Source organism: Calidris pugnax, unplaced genomic scaffold, assembly GCF_001431845.1.
Source record: "Calidris pugnax isolate Ruff unplaced genomic scaffold, ASM143184v1 scaffold24, whole genome shotgun sequence".
Taxonomy (NCBI): Eukaryota; Metazoa; Chordata; class Aves; order Charadriiformes; family Scolopacidae; genus Calidris; species Calidris pugnax.
The window spans coordinates 22260939-22288091 of NW_015090922.1; the positions used below are offsets into that span (position 1 = coordinate 22260939).

Below are 27153 nucleotides of genomic sequence, written 5' to 3' on the forward strand. Positions count from 1 at the left end.
GACTCCCTCCCCATCTTTCCTATAGCCCCCTCTTTGAGTACTGGAAGGCTGCTTTATCTCCTATTTTGAGACTGAATAATTTTTACTATGGAATATTACCCTACCCAGAGTAAATTTTAACTCGCTAAAGTCTTGCACAAATTCATTTACATATATATCATAGTATCTTTCATGAAACAAACACCAACTAAAGAACTCTGCACTTGACTATAAATCTTACATGCTATTACATGCTTACATGTATTTATTACATTACCTGCAAGTATATAAGGCATCTATTCTATTAGCTGCTTTCTGAAAAAAATCCCCTATAAATCAGAATGCAAGACCTCCAAAGCACACATCAGAAATCATACAGAAGTATTTTTAAGAAATCTACTTTAAGACCATACAATGTAATGTAATCAAGAAGTACTTTTGCATGAATAATTCCTCAGATACCTACCATTGAAATAGCATTCCAGCTAGTTATTACATGACCTATGCCTTTTAAGGCATCAATTATATTTTTCACTCTTCTGTCCATACAGGAGTATACAGGGAAAAAACCACAGGGCACCCATTTGTGACAAAACAGTATCAACACAGATGTATAACATTTGCTTTATTTCCTCTGATTCTCTCTTTGAAGAAGCTAGAGTAAAACAAGTTATGGTATTTTCAATAAAATAACTACAAGAACAGGTAAGGCAGTGTTTGCAGGCAACAGAATTAAAATGACTGTTTTCACACATGTAGCTTGAATGTAGGATGTCACATCCTCCTGTAAAATTACCTGTCCTTGAAAGTACAAAGACAAATAGTTTGTCTCTTCTGATGATCCACTAAAGCAGGAACAAGTAGGTCCTTGACTGAAGAGGCAGGCAAGGACTGTAGAAAGTAACCTTGCAACTCCTACACTAGTAAATAAGCAATGGAGGAAAACAAATTATTTTTAGGGTTTGCCTTAAGAAATTCTTTCTGTCATTAGTATATTTGTAGTAACACAAAAATTCATTCTAGGCAACAGTTCTATGACTGGAAACACAGAAACATTTATCCCTGTTTATTTAGCATTTATTTGTAAGATCATACCAGAGATAAAAATTCTCATTGAAGATTGCTGTTAAAAAATCTGCTTTTCAGCAGCAGGGATTTTCTAGTGGTTCACAGAGGAGAGGAAGCCTGTCCTAGAGCACCATTGCTTCAATTCCTTATGTCCCATACCTTCAACTCAAATGCAGAAATAAGAGAACTGGTCCCACAAATGTACACATAACCTACTCTTGAAAGCAGCTGCTTTATAATTTGATGCAGCCAGTCACCTTAGTTTTACAGTTGCAAATTCTTTTAAAGAGAAAAAGTAGACTGCAATTAAAAAAAAAAAACAAAACACACCCTGCCTCTCATAGGTCAATTTCAAACTTTAAATTTTTTAAAAAAGTTCAAAGATGGAGGGAAAGTATTAATCTCAGGAATGGAAAGGATTCATTTCAAAGATTACTACAGTCTTTTGTACCTTTATCTGCTGCAGAAAGACATACTATCCTTTCCTAAAGAAGGGAAAAAAATAGACATATCTTTACATTAACTCAAATCCTGATTTTAAATGTAGAAGCATGAAATTCCATCATATTATTTCATGATAATTCAGTTATCCAAAACAAGGACCCCAGTCCCTTGGATTCTTTCCCTTTAATCGGCTGCTGAAGACTGAAAGTTGGTTTGTTGTGAGGACAATGCTCTTTTGTAACCCATAGTTCTGATGACTGATATTATGTGTCTCTCCATGTTTGTAGTCTTATCCAACAATAGACAGGTAAAACAGAGGAATACATATTTCTGAAGAGACCATTCTATTGATGTGAGAATTTGGGGATTAATAACATTCCCTTCTGCAGTCCCCAGGTTATTCCCACCAGTAACATGACTGTATGATATAGAAAAGCTAACTGTTGAGAGAGCAGACCTTACCTTACAGGGAAAATAAATAGTTATCCGAGTGCTGGAAGTACAGCGAATACTGTTGTTATGATCACTGAACAGCAGTTTTATTCCTGTCTTGGGGCCAGATTAGGCTCAAGAGGAAAGAAGGAAGAGACAAAAAAGTGATCAACTATTAAAAATTAAAACACAAACTTGTTCTGCTACTGTTTGCAAAGACAAAGCCATAGCTGTTGTAGAAACTTGGACTGCAGTGCGACCTACATAAAATGCCCAGGGGCAGCTGAAAAAGGTTTAGAAAAAATTTCAGCATGGGACTTTGAATAAGAGAACACAAGCATCTGAAGGATTTTATTCCAGTCAGTATAGGACTTCACCTTTCAATTCACATTTTTATAAAAAACATGACAAATCACTAGTTAGACTGAAATATATAGTTGGTTTTCAAAGCATTTTCTCTATATTGATGAAATTTCCCAAAAGTAAGTTTTGACAATGATTAAAAATGCATCCTATTGTGCACAGTATGCAGTTTATTGGAATATAGCTCTCTGAACATGACTACATTCCAGATGATTAAAGATTTCTTCTTCTGTTTCTGGAGTGAGCTGTATATTATCTTTGATTGGAGATAACGGATCTGACTTTTTACAAGAAGGAAGTTTTTCATACTCTCTGCACAAAAACACAAAGACAAAATAAAACCCAAGAATGTTATAATACTATGTTTCTAACCACATACGTGTAAGAACAGATGGCTTAAAGCAAGACCCCTTATCTATTCACCCACTCATTTATGAATAAACCAAAAATAAACATTTGCAATGGAATTTCAATTTCACTACAACTAAGCAACTTCACTGAAAGCAATTTCAACTCAGTTATTCTGTGACAGGATGGTAGCTATTCACTTTATATGTGAAAGGCTGTATGCACACCATCTTACTCTGGATTGTATGTGCTTCCTTAACATTTAAGTTTTCTGAACAGCTGTACTTTCATATATAGCCTGCAAATCTTGACATTAGGACAGAATAGATTAGTGTCCCAACAGGCAATATAATTCTTAAAACATAAGGCTAATTTAGAAACATTTTAAAATCTGAAAAAACAATTAACGGGATACTCAGAGTCCTGGCAGTGAGAAAAACCTTTTTGCGAAATATATTAAGAAAAGAATGCCCTAAAAGCTAATAAACAAGTACTTTATTTACACAGAAGTAAGTAATATATACAAAAATATATATGGATAGTATATAACCAGAAGTTACAGACCTACCAAAACTGGATGGATAAGATGTGGACGTTGGGAGCTAAGTCTTAAAACCATCAGCAAAGAAAAGGAACAGAGTGCCATCTAGGCTCACTCCGTTCTATCTGCCTGTATTCTGATTAATCAAAACATAAGAATTTTCTCCCTGTGAACAACACTGGTCAGACATTCTCAATTAGAGACCAAGCAATACATACACAAACAGTTTTGCTTCCTCTTTGAAAACAACATTCTTAACCCACATCAAGTGGACAATAAAATGTGAGATTGCTAAAAATGTTAATGCTGTAAGTAATACTTTTTTAAACAGAAATCAGTTGTATGTTTATAATAGCCTACCATTAAGGCTAAATAGTAAAATATATGGTCTGACTTAATGCATGCTCACCAGTCTCATATTTATTACTCAGTGCAAAATGAATAATTTTGTCCTACTCAAATTTGGTTCCAGGTTAATATGAATAATGATTTTATTTAAATAATACTTATTTATTCAAAGTTGAGATTGCTACTTGGAGCTTTGCCACCAGGAGTTTTTACTGAGCCCACAGAAATCGTGTACACCAGAACAGCTACACTTTTCATTTTTTTCTTTTTTAAATACTCTTGTCCTTCAAGTTTAAGCCTTGAAGATATTTGAGAAACTTCCAAGTTAGCCGAGTCAACAACCTTATTTTCATTTAAGTTTGGCAATTTCTATGCAGCTTATACATTTAGACTAAGAAATGCCTTTTGGTATTTGATGTAAAACAAGAGTAGTAATTTTCATATAAGTTATGTTAAACAAAATGCACTACTTCAATAAATTAATTTTAGCTGAGAGCTTTTCCTGGTTACCACAAATCATACTTCATGGTTATATCAAGCATAGGAAATTAAAAATTGTATGTGGAAAATATCAAACTATTGTCTTTATGGAATTGTGTGGAAGAGATGTGTAGAGTCTGCTTTGAAAACTGTATCTTTGGCGGAGGTTGGGGGGCAGGTAGCATACAGGGTGCTAAGCATAGGGTGAAAGCAACTCACCTTTTAAATTGGAAGTTTTTCCAGAGTTCATTAATGGTGGCTTGCAGTCCTGGCTTATTTTCATCATCACAATGATTTCTCTTCTGCACAGGTGACAGTCTCCTGCTTAATCCACTTACTTTAGCTGGTATCAATGGCTTGAGCTTTGTTACAATACGTGACCCTATACAACTGGATTTATGTAAACCAGGAACCTGTAAGCAACAGATATTATGTTGCAAAGCTTACAAAGAAAAAAAAAAGTGCTTTACATTCTATTGAGACAATGCAATCTGAATTGCCACAACAAGATATCTTTAGATAGCTTCTATAATCTAAAAAGAGGCATCTCAAACACATTAGACATGTCCATAAAATACATGGGTTCGGTATATCACTTATTCTAGCTATTCAACACCCGTTATTAAAAAAAAAAATCAAACCAGATGTGCTTCATTTTCAATTCCCTTATCAATTTCCAAACTCTGAATATGTTTTTTTTTTTTTTTCCAAGTTCACCAGTACACGAAACTCATTTTGACATGGGCTAATTCCTATAATTATGTTAGTCAGTGTGAATTTTACATTTCACATTCTCATCCCTGTATTCACCCCAGAAAAACATCAGAAATATCAGACTAACTGGCTGATAGCTACTCAGACTGCTGTTACCATGCTTTCTAATACTGATACAATATTGTTGATCCTCTTTTGGTTCTTGAACTTCATGCACAAGAAGTAATAAGTTTATTTTAACAACAGAAGAAACATGCTAAATCCAATCTGTAGGATTTTTTTCCTGTGAGTAGCTTACCACACTTCATAATTTAAAAGCTATAGCTATTTCTATCTATTTAATCACTCTACACCCATTTGTACTATACGTGCATAATCATGGCACAATAATTAAGTACATGTGATGTACTTTTAGACAAAGTTAAAACTTTCTTTGCCAAATAAGTTCACAAGCAGCAAAAGGCCACAAGTACCTTATTCATATTTTCCGTCATTTTCTTCTGTCTTACATACATCTACTGTTTTCCCAAATTTTTTGGAAATTAGCCATTTGGAAGCACTAAAACATCTTACTGTTTTAGCCATTCTGCCACTTCATTGTAGGATATGACCTACCTACAATTACCAGCTTCTCACTCACAGCCTGCTATTTTAGCTTTTGTCTGTCATTATGGGGACAAAAACATAATTATCAAATTACAATACCTGCAGAAGAAATGGTATTCTGTTTCTTCCCCAAATCTGGAACTCATTATTCCCTTTGGTATATTTTACTGTACTTAACACCAGCAAAGACTTCCCTTGTTTAACACTTGCAGTAAGCAATCCTACAGGAAAACTGAGCCAGAAGCGTTGATCCTTATGTCTATCTCCCCCTCTTCAATTCTGGTTACTTGTTCCAACGGTCTCACTGGTGCTACAACCTACCTAAGCCTGAGAGTCTGGGTGGGCCCAAGTTCCAATACAATTGACCTTTTGGTTGTTGTCAAGTTAGTTTTTACTCAGGTCAGTTTTCTGGTCCAACTCGGTATAAGCACAAAGGAAGCAGAGGGAATGTAAGGCCATGGAAATAAGCAAAGGAAATCCTCCTGCTAGCAGCCTGCTTTAAACTAACCCTACTGTCCTCATGGATTTTCAGCAGATCCCTATTATCTGAAGAGCTCCAAGTATCCTCATTTTTATTTTTTTTTTTATATATGATGCCTACATTACCACTGTACTTCCATACTGCACATTCCCCGGTAATTAGCGTATTCATTCTCCCAATGTACCTTTAAGCTGAACGCTAAGCAGAACATTAAATACACTCTTAAAAACAAAGTAACAATCCCAGGATGACCTAATTTCATGGTTAGTCTTGTTGAGAAGTGGTCAAAATGTTAATCTAATGAAAAAGCATCAATTTTTGTCACTAGGCGTTCCAGGATAAAGATGTAAATTCCTGCTTAACACAGAAGTAACTAACAATAACCACAAGATGTCACTATTGTACAAACCACACGCTATATTTTCGCAGGTATTCTAGTCTGACATGAATCTTTTGGCCAACTCTAATGACAATGCCACAGGGAGCTAGAGCACTTCTAACTGTTAACATATTAGAAGTTTTGTAAACTCGACAAGTGGGTAAAGCTCTTAGAAATGTCAAAGACAAGGCACATAGTTTATTCTTAGACATCTAAGAAACCATATAGAAGTCAAATTGCAGGTGCCCCAACCAATAGGAAAAAATAACCGAAATGCAGGCTCTGATGGAAAATTGACTGTCCTTCCATATTGATTTGCTAATGGCTATCAAGGCTTTTAACTAAAGCAATTAAACAAGGAAGGTTGACTAAAACCTTTCCAGATTTTGAAATTTAAACATGCTTTTTCTAGTCAAAGAGGAAGGAGACCGCTAAACCAGTAGATTTATTGAGACAAGCAATGAAATGAGATTGCAGTTTGTTCATAATCCAGATACAGTTACAAGATACAATTTGCATCATAAAACCTGTGTATTTAGCATACCCGAGGAAAGTTAAGAAGGGGGTTTTGCCTTAGCTTGGCTTCTTATTTCATACCAAAGTGTTTAAAAGCCCCAAACACTCTGATATCATTCATAGGTGCCCTGGTTACATTTCATCTCAGCTCTGATATGGATGAATAAGAATATAGTTTCCTCTTGCCAACGTGTGCATTGCTTAACATTCTTTATTTAAGTTCTAGAATGAACTAGTAGACAACAAAAAGTGATTCTCAGTGTTTAGTAGAATTCACAGCAAAATCCTTACCTTGGTCTTTATGTTCTTATTTTTTCTGTCAGTTTGAACAGCAGAAAATACTGGAGACCGAATACATTGATCATCATCCGGTTTTGAATTGGAGTCAGATTCCTTCAACAAGAGAAAATTAATTTGTTAATCCCTTCTTCAGGGATTAACAAAAGCAGAGAACAAAAGCTATCCTACCAGGTATTTTTTGAACCACCGTAGTGAAAATAGTGGAAAGACTGAAAACAAACTAAATCCAGACTTGATTTAAACTAAGTCAATCCATTCTACACCACTATGCTAAGCATTGACAAGTTTTGTTAGCACAAGCTACATAATCTGCAGGGTAACCTTTTAAAGAGGAGGCTTTGCTGCCTAATTTCTTTTATGATTTAAAGTGAAAGTAAATGCTGAAGCACCACCTACTTCTCTTGCTTCTGCATCTGAACCGTTGTTAGACAATTGCAGTATTTCTGAAGACTCCAAACTGCATTCTGCTGGCTCACAAGACCTTTGAGAATGTAATGACTGTTCCAATTCTGTTAAGGGGGTGGATTCCTCCTCCAAGTTGTCACATGCTGTCCCACTCTCTGTCTGTACCCCATTAACGTGATCTTCCTGGGATACCACACAGTTGCTTCTTTGTTGATGAAACTGCTGTGAAAATACGGTATGAGATGGACTGGGATTTCCCAAATTATTTACGAGGCTGCTAAACCACTGGAAGCAACTTTTCTGCATTTCTCCAGGAGGCGTAAAAACAGTTCTTGTTGATTTTTCAGTTTCTGGAGACTGAGAAACATCTTCTGCTACACGTTTTACTTCCTGTTTCTGGCAATCTTGCTCAGCATGTTGAGTTAGATCACTGTCATCCTCCTTTGTCCTACCATCAAACATAATTGCATCATTGCAGAAAAACCTAAAAAAGTAAAATAAAAATAACCCGAAGGGAGAAGGAAGTTACTGCAAATGAGTATTTTATCTCGAAAATCCAAGAGTTGTCCCTCATTGTATTTTTGAAGTGCACTTGCAGAGACAAATTATTTTGAGAATGGGCAAAGTCTAAGTGCCTCAGGGAGGCACTTAACAGATAAACAGTAAAAAAAGGGGGGGAAAAAAGCATCTGTAAACATGTCATTCATTAACTGAAATACTAATCATGTTCTTCATCTGAAAAAGAGAAAGATCTAGGAATTCTATAAAATTTAAAAATATATTCATTAATTATCATAAAGCTGAAAAGCAGTGAAACACTTTAGCACCTTTTATCAAGGAAACTAGAACCTATCTAGGTCTTTTCCATGCTGTAGCAGCAGCTCCTAAAAGTACAAGTCATAGATTTTTAAGAAACTGAGCACTGCTTTAGAGAAGAACCTACCATCACCAGCAAGATCTAATTTTTTGTGCATTGTAACAAAACTGTCAGCTCAGGAAGATGTGTGTTAAAGCTAGAGAACATCGGTATTAAGACTGTTTTGTAAAATTGTGCTGCTCAAAAATATCCCAATTATTTAAGATAAAAATTACACAATAAGAGACATAATTGTGATAATACTTCGTAAAACCAATTCAAGTGTGGCCACGTGCGAACAAAAAACCCAGCCAATTATAAAAAAACAACAAACAAACAAACCTAAAGTCCATTTTCTCAAAGTGTTGGTACAGAGATCAAGAGCATTAACTGAATGGGATAAGAATTTGTCATACAGCATGACCACTTTTGGCTTTACTGAAACAAAGAAAACCTTGTAAAGATAAGCCAATATATGAGCAACTGCTTATATATTTAGCACAAAGCAGCTACTTTTAATAGACATGTCATATGACCTTTACCTGGAAAAGAAATATGGTCAAATCCTAATTAATTTTCATACCCACAGACTAGACTGTATTGAATAGCCCAGTGTCTTTGTTTCTGCAGTGAAAAATTGACATTACTTATCTCACACATAGATAGCACATCTAGCACAAAGGGTTCTCCATCTCCATTCAGGATTACAGGCACATTAATACCATTGCATAAAAAAGTCAAAGGTAGCATTTTTCTTATTTTGGGTATTCAGGGTATTTTGTCTACAACAGGACTACAAACAGAATTTTGCTACTTTATTAATACACATGATGCAAGCATACCTGCTTCTTGTTCCTGGAACAATTACAGCATCCTTCTCTTTGTTTTTCCTTTGTAGAAAGGAAGCAAATTTATTTCTAACTCTAGGCAAGGAGTTAGAGCTTTCTTGAGTGACAGAATTCCCTGAAGAATCAAGGCTTTGCATTGCTGAGACACTCTTTTGTGCTTGACCATCATCATCACTCTCCTTCTTGAATTTTTTTGCTTTTGAAAATGAATATTGGTTTAACAGATCGCCATCTGAGATTTCTTCTAAATCTGAAGACAATTTAAGCATCACTGTATTAACCAATTAACCAGAGAACTGAGCATTCCACATTTACTCTCACAGGCTTAAAAATATTAGCAAGGTCTGGTAGGAAAATTTACCATTCGGAAGTCTTTAACACAGTTTTTCCTAGTACATAGCCTTAAAAGTAACTTTCTACGAAAAGGAGTGAATGCAGAACAGCTGAAATGAAACATGATGATGTTGTTTGGTTGTTGATTTGTTGGGGTTTTGTTTGTTTGTTTTTAAATACTCTGAAAGCAAAACTAAACTTGACTTAAAGGCGTGTTTCTAAACTAACTATAAATCTTGATAAACCCCCCATGGCAGAGAGGTTGGAACAAGATTATCTTTAAGATCCGTTCCAACTCTAACCATTCTGTTAGATTCTAATCTATGACTCTAAACCAGGGAGCATGAAGATGTCAGTAGTAACAAAGGCAAAAAAGGAGCCCTAGAAACATAATCAGAAAGCAAAGGAAGAAGAAAAAAAAATACTTAACATATCAGATAAAGCACAATAGGAACAGAGAAGAACCCCTTCTATTACAAGTTCACGTTTTATTTCACACAGGTAACTTCGGTGGTATAGAAGACAAGATAACACAGATTTACTACAGAAAGTGAGGAAAGATGGAGTAAAGAATACCTATACAAGGAGATACAGGCAGCACAGTGTTAGAAGAGTACAGAAAACAGTTTTCTGTCTCACTAAATATCAACTCTAGAAAAAACAGGCTATTTTCATTTCTTCACAAGCCATAAGATGGACATTAAAACCAAAAATACCTAAAAATAGAAGAGTTGTTATTAAGACTGAAAAGAACAAAGTCTTAGAAAAGTTAAAGTTAAAATCAAGCGTTGCTGCAAGTTTGCTGCCATCCTTAATCATTAAGTACATGTAAGTATTATGATTCATCTTGCAGCCTGTCAAAAACAGGTAATAAAAGTTAGTTAGGCCTCAAAAATCTCATGCCATCAAGTTAAAGATGAAATCCTTTCCTCACAACCATGTACTGTTATTTATATATTTATTTTAATAAAAACATACCACTCCTCGGCCTTTTTGCCAAGAGCTCTTTGCCTGAAATTTTGAGCCCTTTAACACTAATTATCTTCTCCATGCCTCTGGTTGTTGGTTTCTCTGGCAAATGTATTTTTTGAGGAACAGTATCTGCATTAGGGCCAAACTTGTAGTCTCTGCTCCAAATGCTATTTACATGATTAGCACGTTTGTCATTCCAGCCACAACTTCTCTGCTGCACAGGCTGAAAAAAAAATATATTAAAAAAATGAGATATTGTAATTTTGTCTTCTACATGTGATATCCTGATTTAGTATAGAAAGACATTTTGACACATGCATATCAACTGCTGACATATTCTACACAAACATTTTCTTTTTGTTCCCACATTTCTCAAGCTTTTAATACAATTTTTTTTATTTTGTATGTGTATGTGTGCACTGCCATGACTTCTTCATTCCAGTATGGCTCAAGTGACTAACTACTCTTCTCAGACAACATTAAAAATTTAAATTTTATTTCTATTCAAAAAGGCTGATTTGGTAAACTGTTTTCCTCAGAGTTATATACTTGGAAAAAAATATATACTCAAAAACTCTCCAAGAATTTTATTTTTTGAATCAGTTACTTCTGTCAATAGTATTCAGGACTTATCAAAGAAGTTAGAAAGTAAAAGAAACATTAAAGTCAAATGCCTTGAAAAGTAAAATTTTACCTGTGTAGAGAATGAAAAATATGTGTTTGTGGGAGCACACAGTTTCTGTAATAGCAGAATAGCTTTCACTGCCAAGTCAGTTGTGGGTAACACTCAATTGTATTTTCCCATGAATGTTCAGACCTATGTCAAAATCTTTGTATATAACAAAGGTTCTGGTCCTCAAGCCATGACTCTACAGAACAAAGATATTACCTGTGCAGTGTCAGGGTTATAGTTATCAATTTGTTCCATTGTATCAATATCAATGTTGCCAATGGCAATTTGAAATGCAGTAACGTCCCCAAAATGTCTGTCCCCATCATATTAAAGGAAAATATCTGAATACTGTAATAAATTTCAAGAACCGTAGCATGAAAGTTAGAATAGCATTTTCCCATTTTTATGCCAAAAAGCATTGATAGAATATTAATCAAAAGCATTAATACTCATGGCTCAATCTGATGCAACAGCAGTTGCAATAGATCTGCAGTGCTTGGCAAATCATGAAAGTCAAGAGGAAAACCTTCAATGATCAGCAGGAAAGTTACCATCTTTCTCCTCCCTAATTTCTGGAAATGCCAGAGAGTAGCTGGCTTGAACAACATACAATACTAGCAACTACTTCAACACTCCCCACTTTCTTCATTTTCCTAATCTTCCATGCTAAAATTTATGATGCACAACTGTGGCAAAATGCTATTTGTTCAATCTGAAGAGCTATCTGATAAAACAGGGAATACCTAGATTCAGGAATTAGTTGAACACTGATTACAAGAATTAAATTGGCAGAGGTTATAACACATGCACAAATTACAGACAGTTGTAAAGCAACTCAAACAATTTAAATATAGCTTGTATTTAGTGAGTTTTTTTCAAAAAAAAAAAAGAAGGAACAAAAAATATCAGTAACTTCTGCCTAAAAATGATAGCTCAACCAGTTACCCCACTTTTTTTTTTATTATTAATTAAAATCAGAGCAGAAGAGAAGAGGGGAAAAAAACACAAGCCACCCCACAACTTTCAAGATCGCAGAAAAAACAGGCAAGATGCAATAAAAAAAAGAGTATAAGACATCACACCTGCTCACCCTTACTCCCCCTCCTCCCTGCTGCTTCAACACGTAAAGGATACCGTCCTGCATATATGAGTGTTTCTGGATCAATATCATCACCATATGCATTCAGTGGAACTAATTTTCTGTTGACAGGATCAAAAACTAACTGATAAAGGAATGTATTATTTGCTCGTGTAAAACCCTGTATGTATTCTTCTGGTACTGTTATATTCATCTTCAAGTACTGTCCCATTTTCTTAATAACCTGTCAAAAAAAAAAAGTTTAATTGCTTCATTTAATTAATTCTTATAGCATTCTCTTCAAAATGGAGGAAAACGGAGGAAGTTAAGAACCCTGCCATATATTTTCAGTTCAGTGTTAATTTCATATATATATATAGATTTAGGTTCCCAAAAAGCAAACACACAAAATAAAACCAAGTTTACCTTTATAATATCTGGATTGTTGGCTAATTTTATTAACTTGCACGCTTTAGCTAACCCAATTCCATGGATTGATGAGAGGTAGTCACAACCAGAAAGAATACACATGTAGCGGAATTTCTCTTCTGTAAATACATTTCCAAGCTGCTTGCAGTTTCCTAATCGAGCCTGATCTATCTCTAGTCCATTTCCAAACTTGTCAATTTTCAAAAACACCTGAAAATTAAGAGGAAGCGAAAACAATAATTTTTACCCATATAAGCTAGTTTGTTGCACTTAGTGGAAAAAACCATCCTCATCTCTTCTGTTTCCCCCATTACTGCAGAAGAGTAAATACATACATCAAACACGTTTGGCAACTTTAAACTCTGATTTTAAGATATCAGCTAGAAGTAAAGCCTATTAATATTTTCTTCCATACCTTTTTACATCCAAAAGCTAAAAGATCAGAGTCTTCCGTAATTATAGCTTGAACCATGCCGGTCTTATTGAGATAAGCCAGCTGAGCATCAGCTTCATAAGGAGCAACAATACAATCAACCCCTCGAGCTCGTGCAGCCTGTACATAAACAAGAATCATACAAGTACTTTGCATCGATTTTCAGTAATTATCTTAAGACATCTGAAAGCATAGAACCTCCACCTCAAAAAACTGAAACCATGATTTTTAATCACACATCCACTCCTTGTTAGAGCCTGATATTTCCTACCCAAAACTCAAGTTTCAAGCAATTTAGATCTATGCAGTCTAATTTACAAAACCAGCCTTTCCTGTGTTGGCCCGTAACACGATGCTCACTGCATCTGACCAGAGGTGCCAGCTTCAAACTCACGCAAGTTATATTCTGGACAAAGGAAAACAGCACTAGAACAAATCTAATACTATTTTGATAAAGATCCTATTAATGCCATGGAAGGATAGCAAAAAGCTATTAGAAAGATTTTTAACCAGTAAAATTTTTTTCTGTAGTCTGTTCTCAGAAACTAGCTGGGGAGGAGGGGGAGAGGGGGGAGACAGAACAAGGGACATAACAGGAAAATAAAAATAGTATTTAGCTTTTGTGTGGCAGAAGTAAAACTGTTGGTGCTATCAAATTCACTTTGTAGCAGTAAGAAGAGATGCATTTCAATTGACACATCATCATTATTTATACAAGTGAGCATAATAAACTTGAAGTTAAAGCTTGTTAACTGTGCTAATCCAATGTACGCAGGCCAATCAGAAGCTAAGAAGGGGGGGAACATTTTTCTTGCCTACGAGAGGTAGTGACACAGCCATACAAAAGCAGAGTAAGACATGCTACCTACCACGTAGATGTTTTTAAAACTGTCAGTATCAACAGCATTGACAACTTACTTTGATAACTTCATGAGCCATGGCATGGGTAACATTTACACTGCGCCCAAAACATTCCCTAGCTTCTGACAGTCTCCCTTCCTGCAACAATTGTTTCCCCTTGAGAAGATTGGCTTGACGCTTCCTGAAAGATAAATTAAAATATCCACCAATCTCAGATTATTTTCCACTTAAAAGAACAAGCAGCTGAAAGGACTAAGAGAGAGATGTAGGAAAGGGGGAAAAAAAAAATATATTCGTTTTACAGATGAACACTTCCCAAATGTGTGTATTTTTTAAAACTTAATAATAACAACTAAGCAATTGTATTGGCAAAGATGACTGGATTGGCAAATTGAAATTTATAATATTTTCTCAGAAAACAGAGACAACTCAGAAACTGGTGTAAAACAAAGGTCCACCCACTCTCAGGTTGCAGTAAAATAGATTTAATGGAATTTGAGAGTATCTGACATTAGATACTTATGGGACTAGAGGACAGACAGCACCATTTACTTCATTCCAATTCTCTCCATGCTGAAGGAAGTACATGTCCCATGAGAACTTATAAATAAAAACACTAGTGAAAAAATCTCACCACTTCAGTCAACAAGTTCCATTATATAAGGGACCTGAGTCTGATTATTTGCAGAGAAAGATGAGGAAGGTGGTGTTATTTTTAAATAAACATATATCGGGAAGAAATATTTTTGTCTGGAGATTATGAGGGCAGGTAAACTAAAGGCATTTAATATATTACAGGAACTAATGTTCAGAAGTTTACTTCCTTCCTCTACAAAAGCGCTTTCATTTATGAAGTGCATTTCTATTTTTGGAATAAAACCTCTAAGAAGAGGTTTGTATGATTTTTAAATGTAAATTAACTGAAATAACACTGCATTGCAGCGAAGTTTATCAGACATTACTACTTAGCTGAAGTTTGAGGCTTTTCAATTTTGAAAATGAATCGCAGTGTTAAACATACTGCTTTGCTTGCAAATCAATACAGTTCCGTACTTACTCTCGCCGGGCCTTTTCCACTTCCTTCTTAGAAGGTAGGGTGCATCCATCAAATACCAAAATTGGTTTAATTCCAAATGAGAGGAGCATATCAACAAGTTTCATACAGAAAGCTACATAACTGTATCAACAATAACAAAAATAAGAAAAGAACAATAAACTTTATTGTTAAGCACAAGCCTATTGCATATTTTCTGTTCACAAGAAAGGAGAATTGTAAGTTTAGGACTATGGACCATGCATTTCCCCAGAATCACAAAAAGAATAATAGCAAAAGAATAATGGTGATTTTTTGTTTTGTTTTGGCTTTTTTTTGCCCTCTCACCCCCCACAAGAGAAACACTCCACCTCTCAACTCGGAACTGGACCGACTGCTCTCTACTCCTACACAAAATGAAATCAGAACTCGAGTACAATTCAGTTTCATTTTGCTACATTATTATTCAACACTGCAAAAAACTTTACAAGTTAAAACATGGATCACCTTTTTAGTTTCATCAACTCAATTCGTAATGGCCAGGGAAACAGGAGCTAGATGAGCACAGTACATTATCTTTCCCCAAAGTCTTGTGAAAGGCAGACAAAACGCACTTTTGGAGAACTGAAGGAGTGATGGGGTATTAAACCTCACTTTGTGGAGCTATCCACTCCTCTTACCAGATAATGGATACATGCTATGGACAAGACATGCAAATCTATCCTCCCATATTAAAAATACCGGCACAGTACTGAAAATATTGCAAAAGACAGGAGAGTTTCCCAAACTGCATCAACAGTGAAGATCATCTTTGGCCCAGGAGGCAATCTTCCACTGCCTGTCCCCTAGTGAAATATTTGTAGGGAATTCCAGACTCCAGGTATTCCCTCAGATCTCTGATCTTCTTACCTGTCATTTCTACATATCTGTATGAGATCATTTCAGCAGCAGCACAGAAATAAAATCTAATAGCTTCTGTAAACACTAAGAGCACTACAATGACACTCAATGAAAAAACATACTCAAGTTCGTTTTTTCTTTTAAGGACGCTGTTTAAAACAGCAAGAGCAGCTTTTCCATCAGAGTGCAGGGAAGGGAGAGAGATTGGGATATAGGAGCACTCAGAATCTAATGTTATGAGCACTGAAGAAACTGGATTTAGAGCTACAAAACAAACTGAAAAATAACTGATTTTTGAAAGACAGGAGTGAATAGGAATGTAGCTACGTAATAACTCAATTCGGATGAACTTTAAAATGTGAAATGACTTTAGTTAAAGTATTAGTCTAAGATTAGCAATCATACGTGCATGGAAAAAAGATTTGATCAGAAAATATTCATGTAGTTAATTTCAACCATTATGATTATTAACGTTCCCCTTGTCAGTCAATTTCTTTCTCAGCTGAAGTGTATCCTATTCTCAGGACCCTGAGGGATCTCCGCTACCTTCAAAGGCAGGTAGCAAGGTTGGATAAAACTCTACAGTTCTTCATATCAACAGAAGCAGGAGTAAAAAAATTTGTACCCATTTGTAAACCACTAACTCTTTCCTGCCTCCAATCAAATATTTAATCAAAATTTCTAAGTGAAGCTTGATGTAAACTAATCAGTGTAGCTTTACTTCTCAAAAGATAAAGACTGCTTCTCATTTAAAACTATATTCAATCTAAAATAATAGTTCAATCCAGCTTTCCAGAGATGGGCAAGAACTTATGCAAATCTGGTCTAAGCTCCAAAGCTGAACTGTACAACCACAATTTCTGTTTGTTTCCTTCCTTAGATATATAAGCATGTAAGTGAAAAAGCCACGTTATGTTAGAAAAGCTACTCTTACTGAAAATATAATATGTTAAGCAAAAAACCTTACACTTTATTCAGAGTTCCTCAGTATTCCATCAGAATTCCTCAGTATCATCATGACTTTTATCACAGTAATATTTACAAACGATCACTTTGTACAAATCAGGTTCCTGAAAATAATACTGCATTTGAAACATATGAATTGCATCTCATCAGAGATATTAGACTGTAATTGAGAGCAAGACATGATGGACAACTAATTTGCCTAACTGTTGGTGTTTTAATAGAAAATCGTTTAGAGAGTTTTTACCCCAATACATATTTCCATCTTGATTTTACACAGTTGGAAAGCTACTAACTTATAGCCAACATTTCCATTTCCAAAAAGTACAACTGGGACAGAGAATTCAGAAGAAACAGTAAGAAGTGAAACCACTTTAACTTACTTTTTAGCTCAAGAAATGTCAAGCTAACAAAATTTTAATTTGTAAGAGGGCCGAGAATGAAACGTAGCAAAGACTTACAGATCTGTTGGCTCTCCTCGGGCCAGCTTTTCAGCACAAGCATAAGCGCCTTTATGCAGCCAACAGTAGGTGTCCACAGCTACTGCCTGCCCTTTGTATTTCTTCACGTGGGTAGGTTCAGCAGCCTCCTTGATGAACTGCAGCAGGCCCTGAATCCCCATGATGTTGTTTAAACTGCAGATGAGAAAATTAAAAGCGTAAGTACAAGGAAAGTCAGGTCACACTGCAGACAGGGCGATGGCTGAAATAGAGACGCGGGGTACCGCCAGGCACCCCCCGTGCAGCCGGAGCTCCTTTCCGCCGGCTGAAGAGATGCAAAGCCTTTAGGCCCGCAGGCAGCGGGTAGCAGCAGGCCCCGCGCACGCTCCCCCAGAGACAGCGGGGTTCGGGACGGGGCACAAGGGGCGCCGGGCACGGCCCCTTCCCGCCCGCTCCGGTCAGGCGCCGGCGGGACTCCCCCGCGCCGTCTCTCACGGCCTCCCCACGAGCGGCACGCACGTACCGACACCGGGAACTGTACCTGTCCGCCGACGGGAGGGCCCGAGACAGCTATCCCGGCTCGGGGCCGCCTCCCCCATGGCGCCGCCGACCGCCTCTACATCGGCGCGGGCCGCCCCAGCCCGGGCTGGGGGTTGTGAGAAGGGCTGAGGGAGACGGCACAACGGCCGCCAACGGCCGCGGGGGGCTCGCGCGCCAGTACCTGGCTGGGGGAAGGAAGGGGAAGCCCGCGCGCTGCTCCACGCTGCGCTCCGCTCGGCCGTGGCGCGCGGCAGCCGCCCGAGACTTTCAAGCAGCGCGCGCTCAGGGTAGTGGCCCCGCCCCGGCGAGGGGACTACGAGTCCCAGCATGCTCCGCGCGGACGGGGAGGCCGTCAGGGCGCGTGCTCCCCTCTTCCGGACCCAGCAGCTCCCAACCCCTCCCGCCATCCCCGCCGTGAGGGGGCCCCGGCCCGGCCGCTGGGGTCGCACCGGGAAGCGGAGTGTGTGGCTGCCCAGGCAGTCTGCCTCCGGGATCCTCCTCGTTTCGGAGTCGCTATCGCCTTGGGCACGGGGAGTTTTCCGGAACTTTCTCTTTCGTTTGTAAACCGAGCCTGAATTTAGGGTAGAGCGTTTGTAGGGCAGGCACAGATGCTGGGGAAAGGAGTTCTGAGGGGCCTATGGAATTTGCTGCTGGCAGAGCAAGTGCAGCTAATTCAAGCATCTCCAAAAAATATTCAAACACATTTAATGCAGTGAAATGGGTGCGGTGCTGTAGCACTGAGTCAGCACATCCCCTGCCAAATTCAGTGCAGCTATCCCTCGGTAAAGTGTAGAAAAATAGGAAAACATTGCTTCCTTACGTTGGGACTAACACGCTTGTGATTGAAAGCTTACTTAGTGTTGGCAGCACTTCCTAATGCAAATTTTCTATAACCACTAAGTTGCTAGTGGGTAAAATTATGGTCAACATCCCGGAAAGACTGTCATCGTTGTATTTAGCATTTATTTTCAGTTCTTCCTTTTTATCTTTGCTGTCTGGTCACATCTGTCCCCTGGTATATAGAAAAGGTTTTCAGGTAGTTATCAACTTTAAAAAAAAGCACATCAAAACCAGCAGAGTAAGAATGTATTTGTGTCTGTTGCTTTCTTACAATATTTATATGTAAAGAAGCTAAACACCACTAAGTAAAAGTTACTGGTTTGAGTAGAGGTATGAATAAGGAAATTAAATACAGTAACTGGCAGTTTGTACTGTTGTGGTAACATGTACTCCGAATGAGTCATTTTGAGATGACAATCATACTGACCCATTCATTTCTGACTATTCTTCACAGTGATTGCTTCACATTGGTTCAATTGAAGCAAAGGATCCATGACATGCAGTTGAAGGCAGCACGTAGATAACAATAATGAACAGGAAAATCATAAGCATTAAGTATACTGGAATCAAAAGGTACCACGGAATTTTGGCAGGACACAGGACTGAGCCCTGTAGCTAAACCAGTGAGTGGGAAGGGAGAGAGTGGAAGCAGGTCACTGACTGCAAAGGAAGAGGTGAGGGACAGGTGTTACAGCAGTGAAACCCTGGGGTTAATGTAAGAATTGGTGGTCAAAGTTAGAATTTTCAATCTGTATTTATGTACTATAACTGCTTTAATTTTAAAAAGCCCTATTCATCCATATCACATACTGAAATTTGAAGTGGTGCACAAGGGAGTTTTATAAGAATAATCCAACTACATACAAAAAGGCATACCAATAACATTCGTGTTTCACAGATCTAGTTAATGTTTTGGGACATCTCATGCATGGGATCGAGTTCCTATGTAACCATCTGTTGCACTGTCTCATTCTGCTTATTTGACACATTAAACACAGTAAGCAGATTTTGATAGCCAACATGTGGTCTGCCCACACTACAGTCTAGAATGACAAGGGACACCACAGTGCCAACCTTAATTTCTTCCTACTGGCAACACGCATGCTGGAACCTAGAACAGTTTCAGATTGATCTTGCTCCTGATGTTTCTTGTCTTCAGAAAAATGTGTCTTTGTGTATTGCTAAAGAGAACAAATGCAGTCTAGAGACTCAGTAAAGAATGGGGAGAGAATTAGAACAAAAGAGAGACTATGCATGCAATGCTGAATTATGCAGTTTTTCTCTGCACTCATAAAAACCTACATGTCTGCTTCTGCTTCATTTGTTGAGTTGGTACACAGAGTACAGAGTGGAACAAACACAAGGATGTGTGCATGTTTCCAGCTGAAAGTAATGAGATCACTGGACCAGAAGTCTTACTAACACTCTAGAATAAACATTACCGCTGCACTGGAGGAGGTGTTTTTATTTACTGATTTTCTGAAATTAAAGGAGAAGACTTGTAAATGGGTGGAGGTGTAATTTGCGTGATCCCCCTCCCATCCTACTGCCAGTGGAAACCTGCTCTCTGCCATCACAGTGTGTTGCCAACATTTTGATTTGGTCGTCTGCTCCTGTGCTTTGAGTGCTCAAGCAGTTACTCAGCTATAAGAAGGAGCACCCATGGACAGTCTCCTGCTGATGTTCATTGTGAAAAAAAAAAGAGTGTATCAGTGCTGAGGAAGAAGACTGTCTACTTGTTAATATTGCAAAAATTCTAAGAAGTGGATAATTTAAACAAAAATGTTTAAGCTGCTGTAGTGCCAGGCCCAGATTCACTCTGGAGGGTACTCCTTAGTAAGAAGTGACAACCCTCTTTAGTTGCTAGTGACTAAGAAATAGCACAGCCATAATGCAGTCCCAGAAAGCGTTCTCTCATCCATGTCTTTAGCATTCCTCTTCTTTCCGCCATTTTGCCAGAAAAGAACATAGTAATATTAATAAGGTTCTTTCCAACCCATTTTGTGGGAGGATGGTGTGTTTAGATTTTTTTTCCCCAGCACTAATCAGCCTCTTTCTGGAATTTCATAACCCCTGCTTCCAGATTAGTAATGACTGAAGGGAGGAAGCAGGTAGGAGGCTCCTCTCTTGACTCCTCTGGCTGTGCTCTCTACCCCAAAATACAGGGTCTCCTCCCATCCCAGGGAGTCCACAGGGGCCTCCATGAAGTGGTGGGATGCACAAAGGACAGACTTACTGCACCCAAGAGGGTAGGGACATTGACGGGGTCACAGCTGTTGTGTTTAGGAGTTTGCTGCTTTTGCACAGGCTCAAAAAAATTCATGAATTTTCCACTTAGGGACTAGCCTTGCCCATTTATAAACAGAGGTACTGGTAACAGGATGTAGACTTGGTAAAAGATTTGTATTATCTGGATTCGTAAGTGATTCCAAGAGAAATATGCTGAGCAACATTCACTCTGATGCATAAGAATGATACTAGCTAACAGAGTTAATTGCTGTCAGTTATTGAAAGTCTTTGTGAAGCTCAGCTTCTGACAGTGTATACTGAGTGTGTTCCTCCTTTCTTATTAATCTGTAGTATACCAAAACTCAAGTAGTCTAAACAGGGACCATAAATGATGTCAAAGAAGTTATAGCAGATGACCAGCTGTAACAGAATGAAACAAGCCATGGAAGCTCCAAATCAATAGCATGGATCACCACAATTATTCAGTAACCAGTCTGCCTTCCAGAGCGCTAAGGGGTATGTAGGACATCCATTTGAGTACTTGTTATAACTAGCAGCTGATTCACCAGCCACGTTGTTCTCCTTCAGAGAACAACAAATTGCAGTAAGGCAGAAAAGCAAATGCCTGAGGCAGTCACTGCTTCAGCCATCTCATTCCTATGTTTGTCAGCAGCCTCAGATCCTTACACAAGCCCACTAGAGTGCCTTGTCTTGTGCTCTGATGGATGTACTGAAAACAGTGAAAAATGCAGTCTTTCTTGGTCTTTATGATACAGAAGAGGCATAAAAGAGTTATATTTCAAATTGCTATTTGCTTTCATAGAAAACTTTTCTTGTACACGTTGTCAATATGAGGATGTATGAGCCACAGGCATAACACCCAGTCAACACTCAGTCAACACCCAGACTACACTGTCTCTCTGACACTTTAAATGTTTCTCTAATCACCTAGTGCTGACAGTATTCATTTTGAGTACCCATAAGAAACAGTGTCTTCCTGTGGTTAAGAGTATATGAACACAACGTATGTATGATGCACGAATGCTGTGAAATACTCTTCTGACAGTCTTGTTACTCATCAGAGGTATGTCAGTGCTAAGGTAGAGATGTACTGGAGAATTAAGCCAAAGTGGAGTGTTAGTTGTAGTACAATCCCAAATCCAAACAAAGCTCTACCTAAGTTTGTGAGGCCTTTGTCAAAGCAAGACCAAGTAGCTCAGGTCTTAGTGGCAATTTTTGCTTCTTTTTTCAAAACTCATCACATATGTATCATCAAAAAGCATTTTCCGCAGTTCATATGCAAAGATACTGGTATGTGTATTTGCAGCAACCGTTTGCAGCTATATGTCAATATGCAAATGCATATTGACAAGTGGGTGCATGAATGCAGGAGTATTACATTTAAAACTCATAAAATCCTCAAAACCCTCTGCATTACCAGTTTTGTTACCTGTACTGATGATAGCAACTATTCTGGGTTTATCTTTGCTGTGGCTGTGCTGCTTGTGGCAAGTTTTTTTCATTTCTAAAAACAAGTCAGTATAGATAATAAAAGCATGCTGAGCTTCCAGTAAACCAGCACATATTTATTTTTCCTTTTTGTGAACCTTCGTTGTGAAATGATACACCCAGGTGGAGATAAAGGCTCAGTGCCACGTAGCTCCATGGCTCAGCTTGGCCTCTAGGGACCTCTGGGACAGAGGGAGCCCCAGCCTAAGCCAGGCGCCATTGTCAGTTCAGTTTCGCTTTTGAAGGGGCAGGGGCAGGAACAAATCACTTTCCCTTTCTTTCCAGGTAAACCTTCAAACTAGTCCTGCAGTGATTACTTAACAGTTTAAAATATTGTGGCTTTTTTTTTTTTTAACCTCACAGTAATGTAAGTTTACATACGATCAACAGAGAACTTGGAGCCTGTTATTTTGTTCCTTATGCATGTGGACCTCATCCTTGTGCTGAAGAAGACTAAGAGGTAAATTTTCTAGCATATTCCTCTTAGCTACAGGTGCTTCTGTGCTTCTCTGAACACCATCCCTTTGAGTTAAAGTCCTTTGGGAAGGTGTGTGTTCCGCTATGATGAAGTCCAGAATAGCAGTTTTAGCCTTTATTACTGTGACTTAACATTTTTCCTCTGCGTGTACATTGTCTAGAAAACTCTAAAAACCTGTCTGGGGTGATCCAGTTCCTCCAGACTCTCCAAGTCTGCCGAGAGCCTGAGCTACACCAAAGTGACTTTTTTTCCAGTTCAGGAATTAAACAGAGCTCTCTCTCCCTATATCTTTAAGGCATGATCTAGTGGCATTAACAGCTTGATTTAATCATTAACAAGAAATTGCAAAAGGACAAGGAGACTGCTGCAGGTAACCATGAATGGTTTGTCAGGTGGTGGGAAAGGAACAGCTGTGTCATTGTTTTTAAGGTGAGAGTCTGAGGCAAAGCAAACCTGAGTCCATCTGAGGCAGGTGAGCAGCACCTGGCAGTTGTTGCTGCTGATTTATTTAACTTGGTGCTGGGCCCCACTGCACCTGAGGTAAGCTCTTCCTAGACTTACACGCTTCACATGTGCAGTTTATTTTTCTGAGACAAGGGATTTTGAATAATGCTTGAAAATATTCCTTTCCCTGTTTCTGGTAATGCAAACAGTGAACTAGCAGGTGAAGGTCTGCATCTCAGGGAAATCTAGGGAAGCGTAAACTATACAAGGATTTGGATGAAAGCTTATTTTCAGCCCAGTAGCTCAAGTAAAGGGACCTCTTAACTGAAAGGTTTAAAAGAAACTAAAAAAAAAAAAGCTGTTAATTATGTTCTGTAGGAAAACTGTAGATTAAATTCTCAGGGATCTGATTCCAGCTCACAGGCTTCTACAGAACTTTTAGGCCAGAATGAGGAGAGGAAGATAGAGAGGGGCTTTTCATGTACAGGCTCCTCAGTGTGGACCAGCTCAGTGGGAAATGGAGGTTGTCTCTAAAAAGCCAGTGCGATTCCCTCATAATGGGAAAAATATATTTTGCTGCATTACTTGGGTGAAATTGCCAGGCAGCTGATGGGACGGTGCTTCCATACTGCACCCTGTCCTCTCAATGTTACTGGTTGCTCCCATACATGCTCTCAGGCTGGGTGTTGGGGACAAATTCTTGCAGTTTTTCCGTTCTCCCTTGTGTGCTCCTCTTATCCTCTGCATTTCTGCAAGTGATGTAATGATAGGGGCAGGACAGAGAGCAGGGCAATATCTGGCCTATATTGAGGGTTTTTTTATTCATGGAAGGGAAAAGTATTCTTTTTTATTCTGCTCTTCACTGACTTTACTCACTTATCTTACACCTGTCCAACACAGTAAGTTACTCTCAAGACGCTAATCTTTCTAGATATGTAATGCCTTCAAACCAGAAAGCACTGTCACCTTCTTGCTGAATTCCAGTTTTCCAAATAATGGCAGAGTTAGTAAAGGCTTAAAATATCTTAGCTCCTTTGAAGAGAATGGAGACTTGAAAACTAAAGAGAATAGAGTCACTCCTGAATGCAGTCACTGGTACTTGCCTATAATGCTATCAAATTAACTCAACCTGGAGCGTAGCTAGAGTGAGAGCTTGGTAGCACTCAATTTTTATCAGCCTGCTTATTTTAGACAAAGCCCAGTGTCTGAGTTGACATAGTCTCTAGTTTCTGTAAACACGTGGATAATGGAAAGATATTTCACACAGGTCAATGAGATACAGATGTTCTATTAAATTTTGTTAGGATTTTCTTAACATTTCAGAGGTGAAAAAAGGGAGGCCTTGGTGGAGAAAAAAACCCCCATATTTCAACTATTTCGCTGGGATCTAGTGATTCTCTGGAATCAGATAGGATAATCAAATAGTGTTTGTCTTTTCTGCGAAAATTAAGGAGGCCCACTAACCTACCATTTCCCTTGTCCTGTTATTCTGGGAGAATCCTCTCTCGGGAACACTGCATCAGTTACATCTAGCCACACTAAGTGCCTTGTTTGCTTCTGTTCCTCATGTAAGTACTCTTGGGTTTTTGTGCTACATGGAATAAAATTAAAATAGGTTAATCAGTAACTAATTTTTCCAGCAGCAGCTGAACAGTTTTTCATGTGTTCCCAGCTGTAAGTAATCTAAAATCTGTCTTTTGCTTTTGTGTAGGTACTGATATACTCCATATTGCTGAGTCTTGCAGCAGCAATTGAAGAATATGTATCTCTTCCTCCTTTCTGTTTTATATTTGTTTTTCAAAGCCACTGGCAGCAAAGAGGTTATATTTGGTCATAATCATTTCACAGAATATCAAGTGGGCAACATGAACCTGATTCTCTCTGTCCCACATGGTGGGTCAATGGAACCCAAAGACATCCCTGATCGAGAAGCTGGCTGTTGGGATGCAAAGACTTCCTCTTGTATTTTCTCTCATGAGTGTCCTTCTGGAAGTATTCAAAGTTATAAGAAATGCAAAGTGTCTACCAACCAAGACAGGTATACTATAGAGGTGGCTCAGGCTCTTGCTGAAGAAATCAACAAAATTACTGACGGCTTCTTCCCACATATGATTATAAACCACCTTCAGAGGTTCAAGATGGATGCTAACAGGGAAAAGGAAGAAGCCTCCTTTGGAATTCCCCAAGCAGAGCAGGCCTGGGAAGAGTATATGGGATTTTTAACCACTGCAAAATCACAGATGACAGGGGGCCTGATCCTGGATATCCATGGGCAAGCACATCCTGAACGGTGGATAGAACTAGGTTACACGCTTTCAAAAACTTCCCTTAACTCAGGCATCTTTTCTGCGTCATGTTCCTCAATTAGCCATCTGGCCAGTCAGCTAGTCAATGTGTCTTCTGAGACTTTGGTTGCAGGGAACAGAAGTTTGGGTAAATATATTGAAGTACAAAATAACAGTTATGTTTGTGTGCCTTCTCCATCCAATCCTAGCCCAAATAATGGGAGTTACTATAGTGGTGGATACATAACAAAAAATTTTGGTTCCCGCAGTTCTGGCACCGTTGATGCCATTCAGCTTGAGCTACCCCAGTGGGTGAGGGCAGCCGAAGAACGTCCCAGATTTTGTAAAGCACTAGCAAGGGCTGTAATGAAATTCTGGCAAACCAACTACTGCAGCCAGTACAACCATGAATTTCTGCCATGCTGAAAGAGGCTGTCTTGTTGAGATACTTTTCCATAATACAGGAATGATCTGGAACAACAGAACAACTGATACACCTGGAACATTTAAGCCTGTAATATAATTGTGGATGTTGGTGGAAAGAAGCTAACCTGCAAAGGAATAGAGAGACATTGAAACACAGAAAATCCACAGCTAAAACGAAGAAGTCCATTAAGACACAGCTTTGTACTAGATCCAGCACTGAAAAGATTTCTTGAACATGAGTGGGATATTTGGAAGTATCACTTGCCTGGTATGCTTTTCGGTGCTTAATTTCTTTCCAGTAGCATCCTCTGTTCTCTAGCACACAATAAACAACTATTCTTTTTTAATGTATTCTGTGCAGTGCAGTGCCATAGTAGATTATATATTCAAAGAAATGAAGTGTCTCTGCTTTTCTTGTGACACTTAATGATATTATCCCAGTGTATTTCTTATGTAAAATGTTTGGGGCTGGAACTAGTTTCCATTTGGTGTTTATAAAGGCCTTAGAGTTGGAACTCTTCAAGTAAACAGTAACTCTTCAAGTAAACAGTACTCTTCAAGTAAACCTGCAGTATTGACACGGTGAATAACTAGCAGCAAGTGTACATTAAGAGTCCTAGGATGCTCCCTTCAAATGGAAACCAAAATAGTAACACCAACAGGCATTTGGCCACAGAAGATATTCATTATGGGTTTTCTGACTTGTGCCACCCAGCAGGTTAGACTGGATGATACAGCCAATCTCTGTTCGCACTAGAATTCATAAAGGTTTCTGTCAATTCTACCTATTCTACCCATTTCTGATTATTGAAGTTCCTGCAGCATCTTCCCTAAGGAAGGAGACATCCAATCTGAGATCTCAGGCAAAAGAATTTTCTTTTACATAATATACATTACAATGGTCCTGGTTGAGATCTTTGTCTTAGGGCCATAATGAATTCTTAAATGCTGAACGGGCTATCCACTGATTTCAACAGGAATGATTTTTACATAAATGCAAGATCCCTTTATCTTTTGCCATGTGCTTTCCCAAGCAGAAGGGCAGCTCATTATGCAGCACAGGATGAAAGATGTTGTTCAATATGATACTATTATTACTTGTGCTAGTTAAAGATTTCAGTCTCCTATTTAGATGAAAATAGAGAATAAAACATAAGAGCAAAACTTTCTGACATCACT

At 38.3% G+C, this 27153-nt stretch overlaps 2 protein-coding genes across 6 annotated transcripts; one reads left to right on the plus strand and one right to left on the minus strand.

The window, feature by feature from the left end:
* Positions 1-2247: 2247 nt before the first annotated feature.
* On the minus strand, positions 2248-18054 carry EXO1 (exonuclease 1). 2 transcript variants are annotated; one of them, XM_014950435.1, is made up of 14 exons: positions 17945-18054; positions 17245-17418; positions 14945-15064; positions 13945-14068; positions 13009-13146; positions 12591-12803; positions 12221-12408; positions 11303-11399; positions 10420-10636; positions 9103-9358; positions 7396-7888; positions 6991-7092; positions 4223-4416; positions 2248-2598 (listed from the first exon to the last, which is right to left on the minus strand). In XM_014950435.1, the coding sequence occupies exons 2-14, from the start codon at positions 17403-17405 to the stop codon at positions 2457-2459; spliced, it is 2445 nt and encodes an 814-aa protein (XP_014805921.1). In that variant the 5' UTR covers positions 17406-17418; positions 17945-18054; the 3' UTR covers positions 2248-2456. The 2 variants fall into 2 exon arrangements, with proteins under 2 accessions (XP_014805921.1, XP_014805922.1); XM_014950436.1 differs by lacking the exon at positions 17945-18054 and adding an exon at positions 17765-17854.
* LOC106892870 lies at positions 17360-27129 on the plus strand. 4 transcript variants are annotated; one of them, XM_014950437.1, is made up of 3 exons: positions 22575-22626; positions 22705-22801; positions 24975-27129. In XM_014950437.1, the coding sequence occupies exon 3, from the start codon at positions 25024-25026 to the stop codon at positions 25972-25974; it is 951 nt and encodes a 316-aa protein (XP_014805923.1). In that variant the 5' UTR covers positions 22575-22626; positions 22705-22801; positions 24975-25023; the 3' UTR covers positions 25975-27129. The 4 variants fall into 4 exon arrangements, with proteins under 4 accessions (XP_014805926.1, XP_014805923.1, XP_014805927.1 ...); XM_014950440.1 differs by lacking the exons at positions 22575-22626; positions 22705-22801 and adding an exon at positions 17360-17441; XM_014950441.1 differs by lacking the exon at positions 22705-22801 and having other exon boundaries at positions 22586-22626.
* The last annotated feature ends 24 nt before the right edge of the window (positions 27130-27153 follow it).

Bases quoted from the DNA above. Each gene is read 5' to 3' on its own strand.
- EXO1 (XM_014950435.1), bottom strand. From the start codon at position 17,405: ATGGGGATTCAGGGCCTGCTGCAGTTCATCAAGGAGGCTGCTGAACCT. The intron at 12,409-12,590 runs GTAAACTTGGTT...TTTTTTTGACAG, and splicing joins ACAATCCAGATATTATAAAG to GTTATTAAGAAAATGGGACA. The intron at 2,599-4,222 runs GTGAGTTGCTTT...GTTTTTGTGCAG, and splicing joins AAAAACTTCCAATTTAAAAG to AGAGTATGAAAAACTTCCTT.
- LOC106892870 (XM_014950440.1), top strand. From the start codon at position 25,024: ATGTATCTCTTCCTCCTTTCTGTTTTATATTTGTTTTTCAAAGCCACT.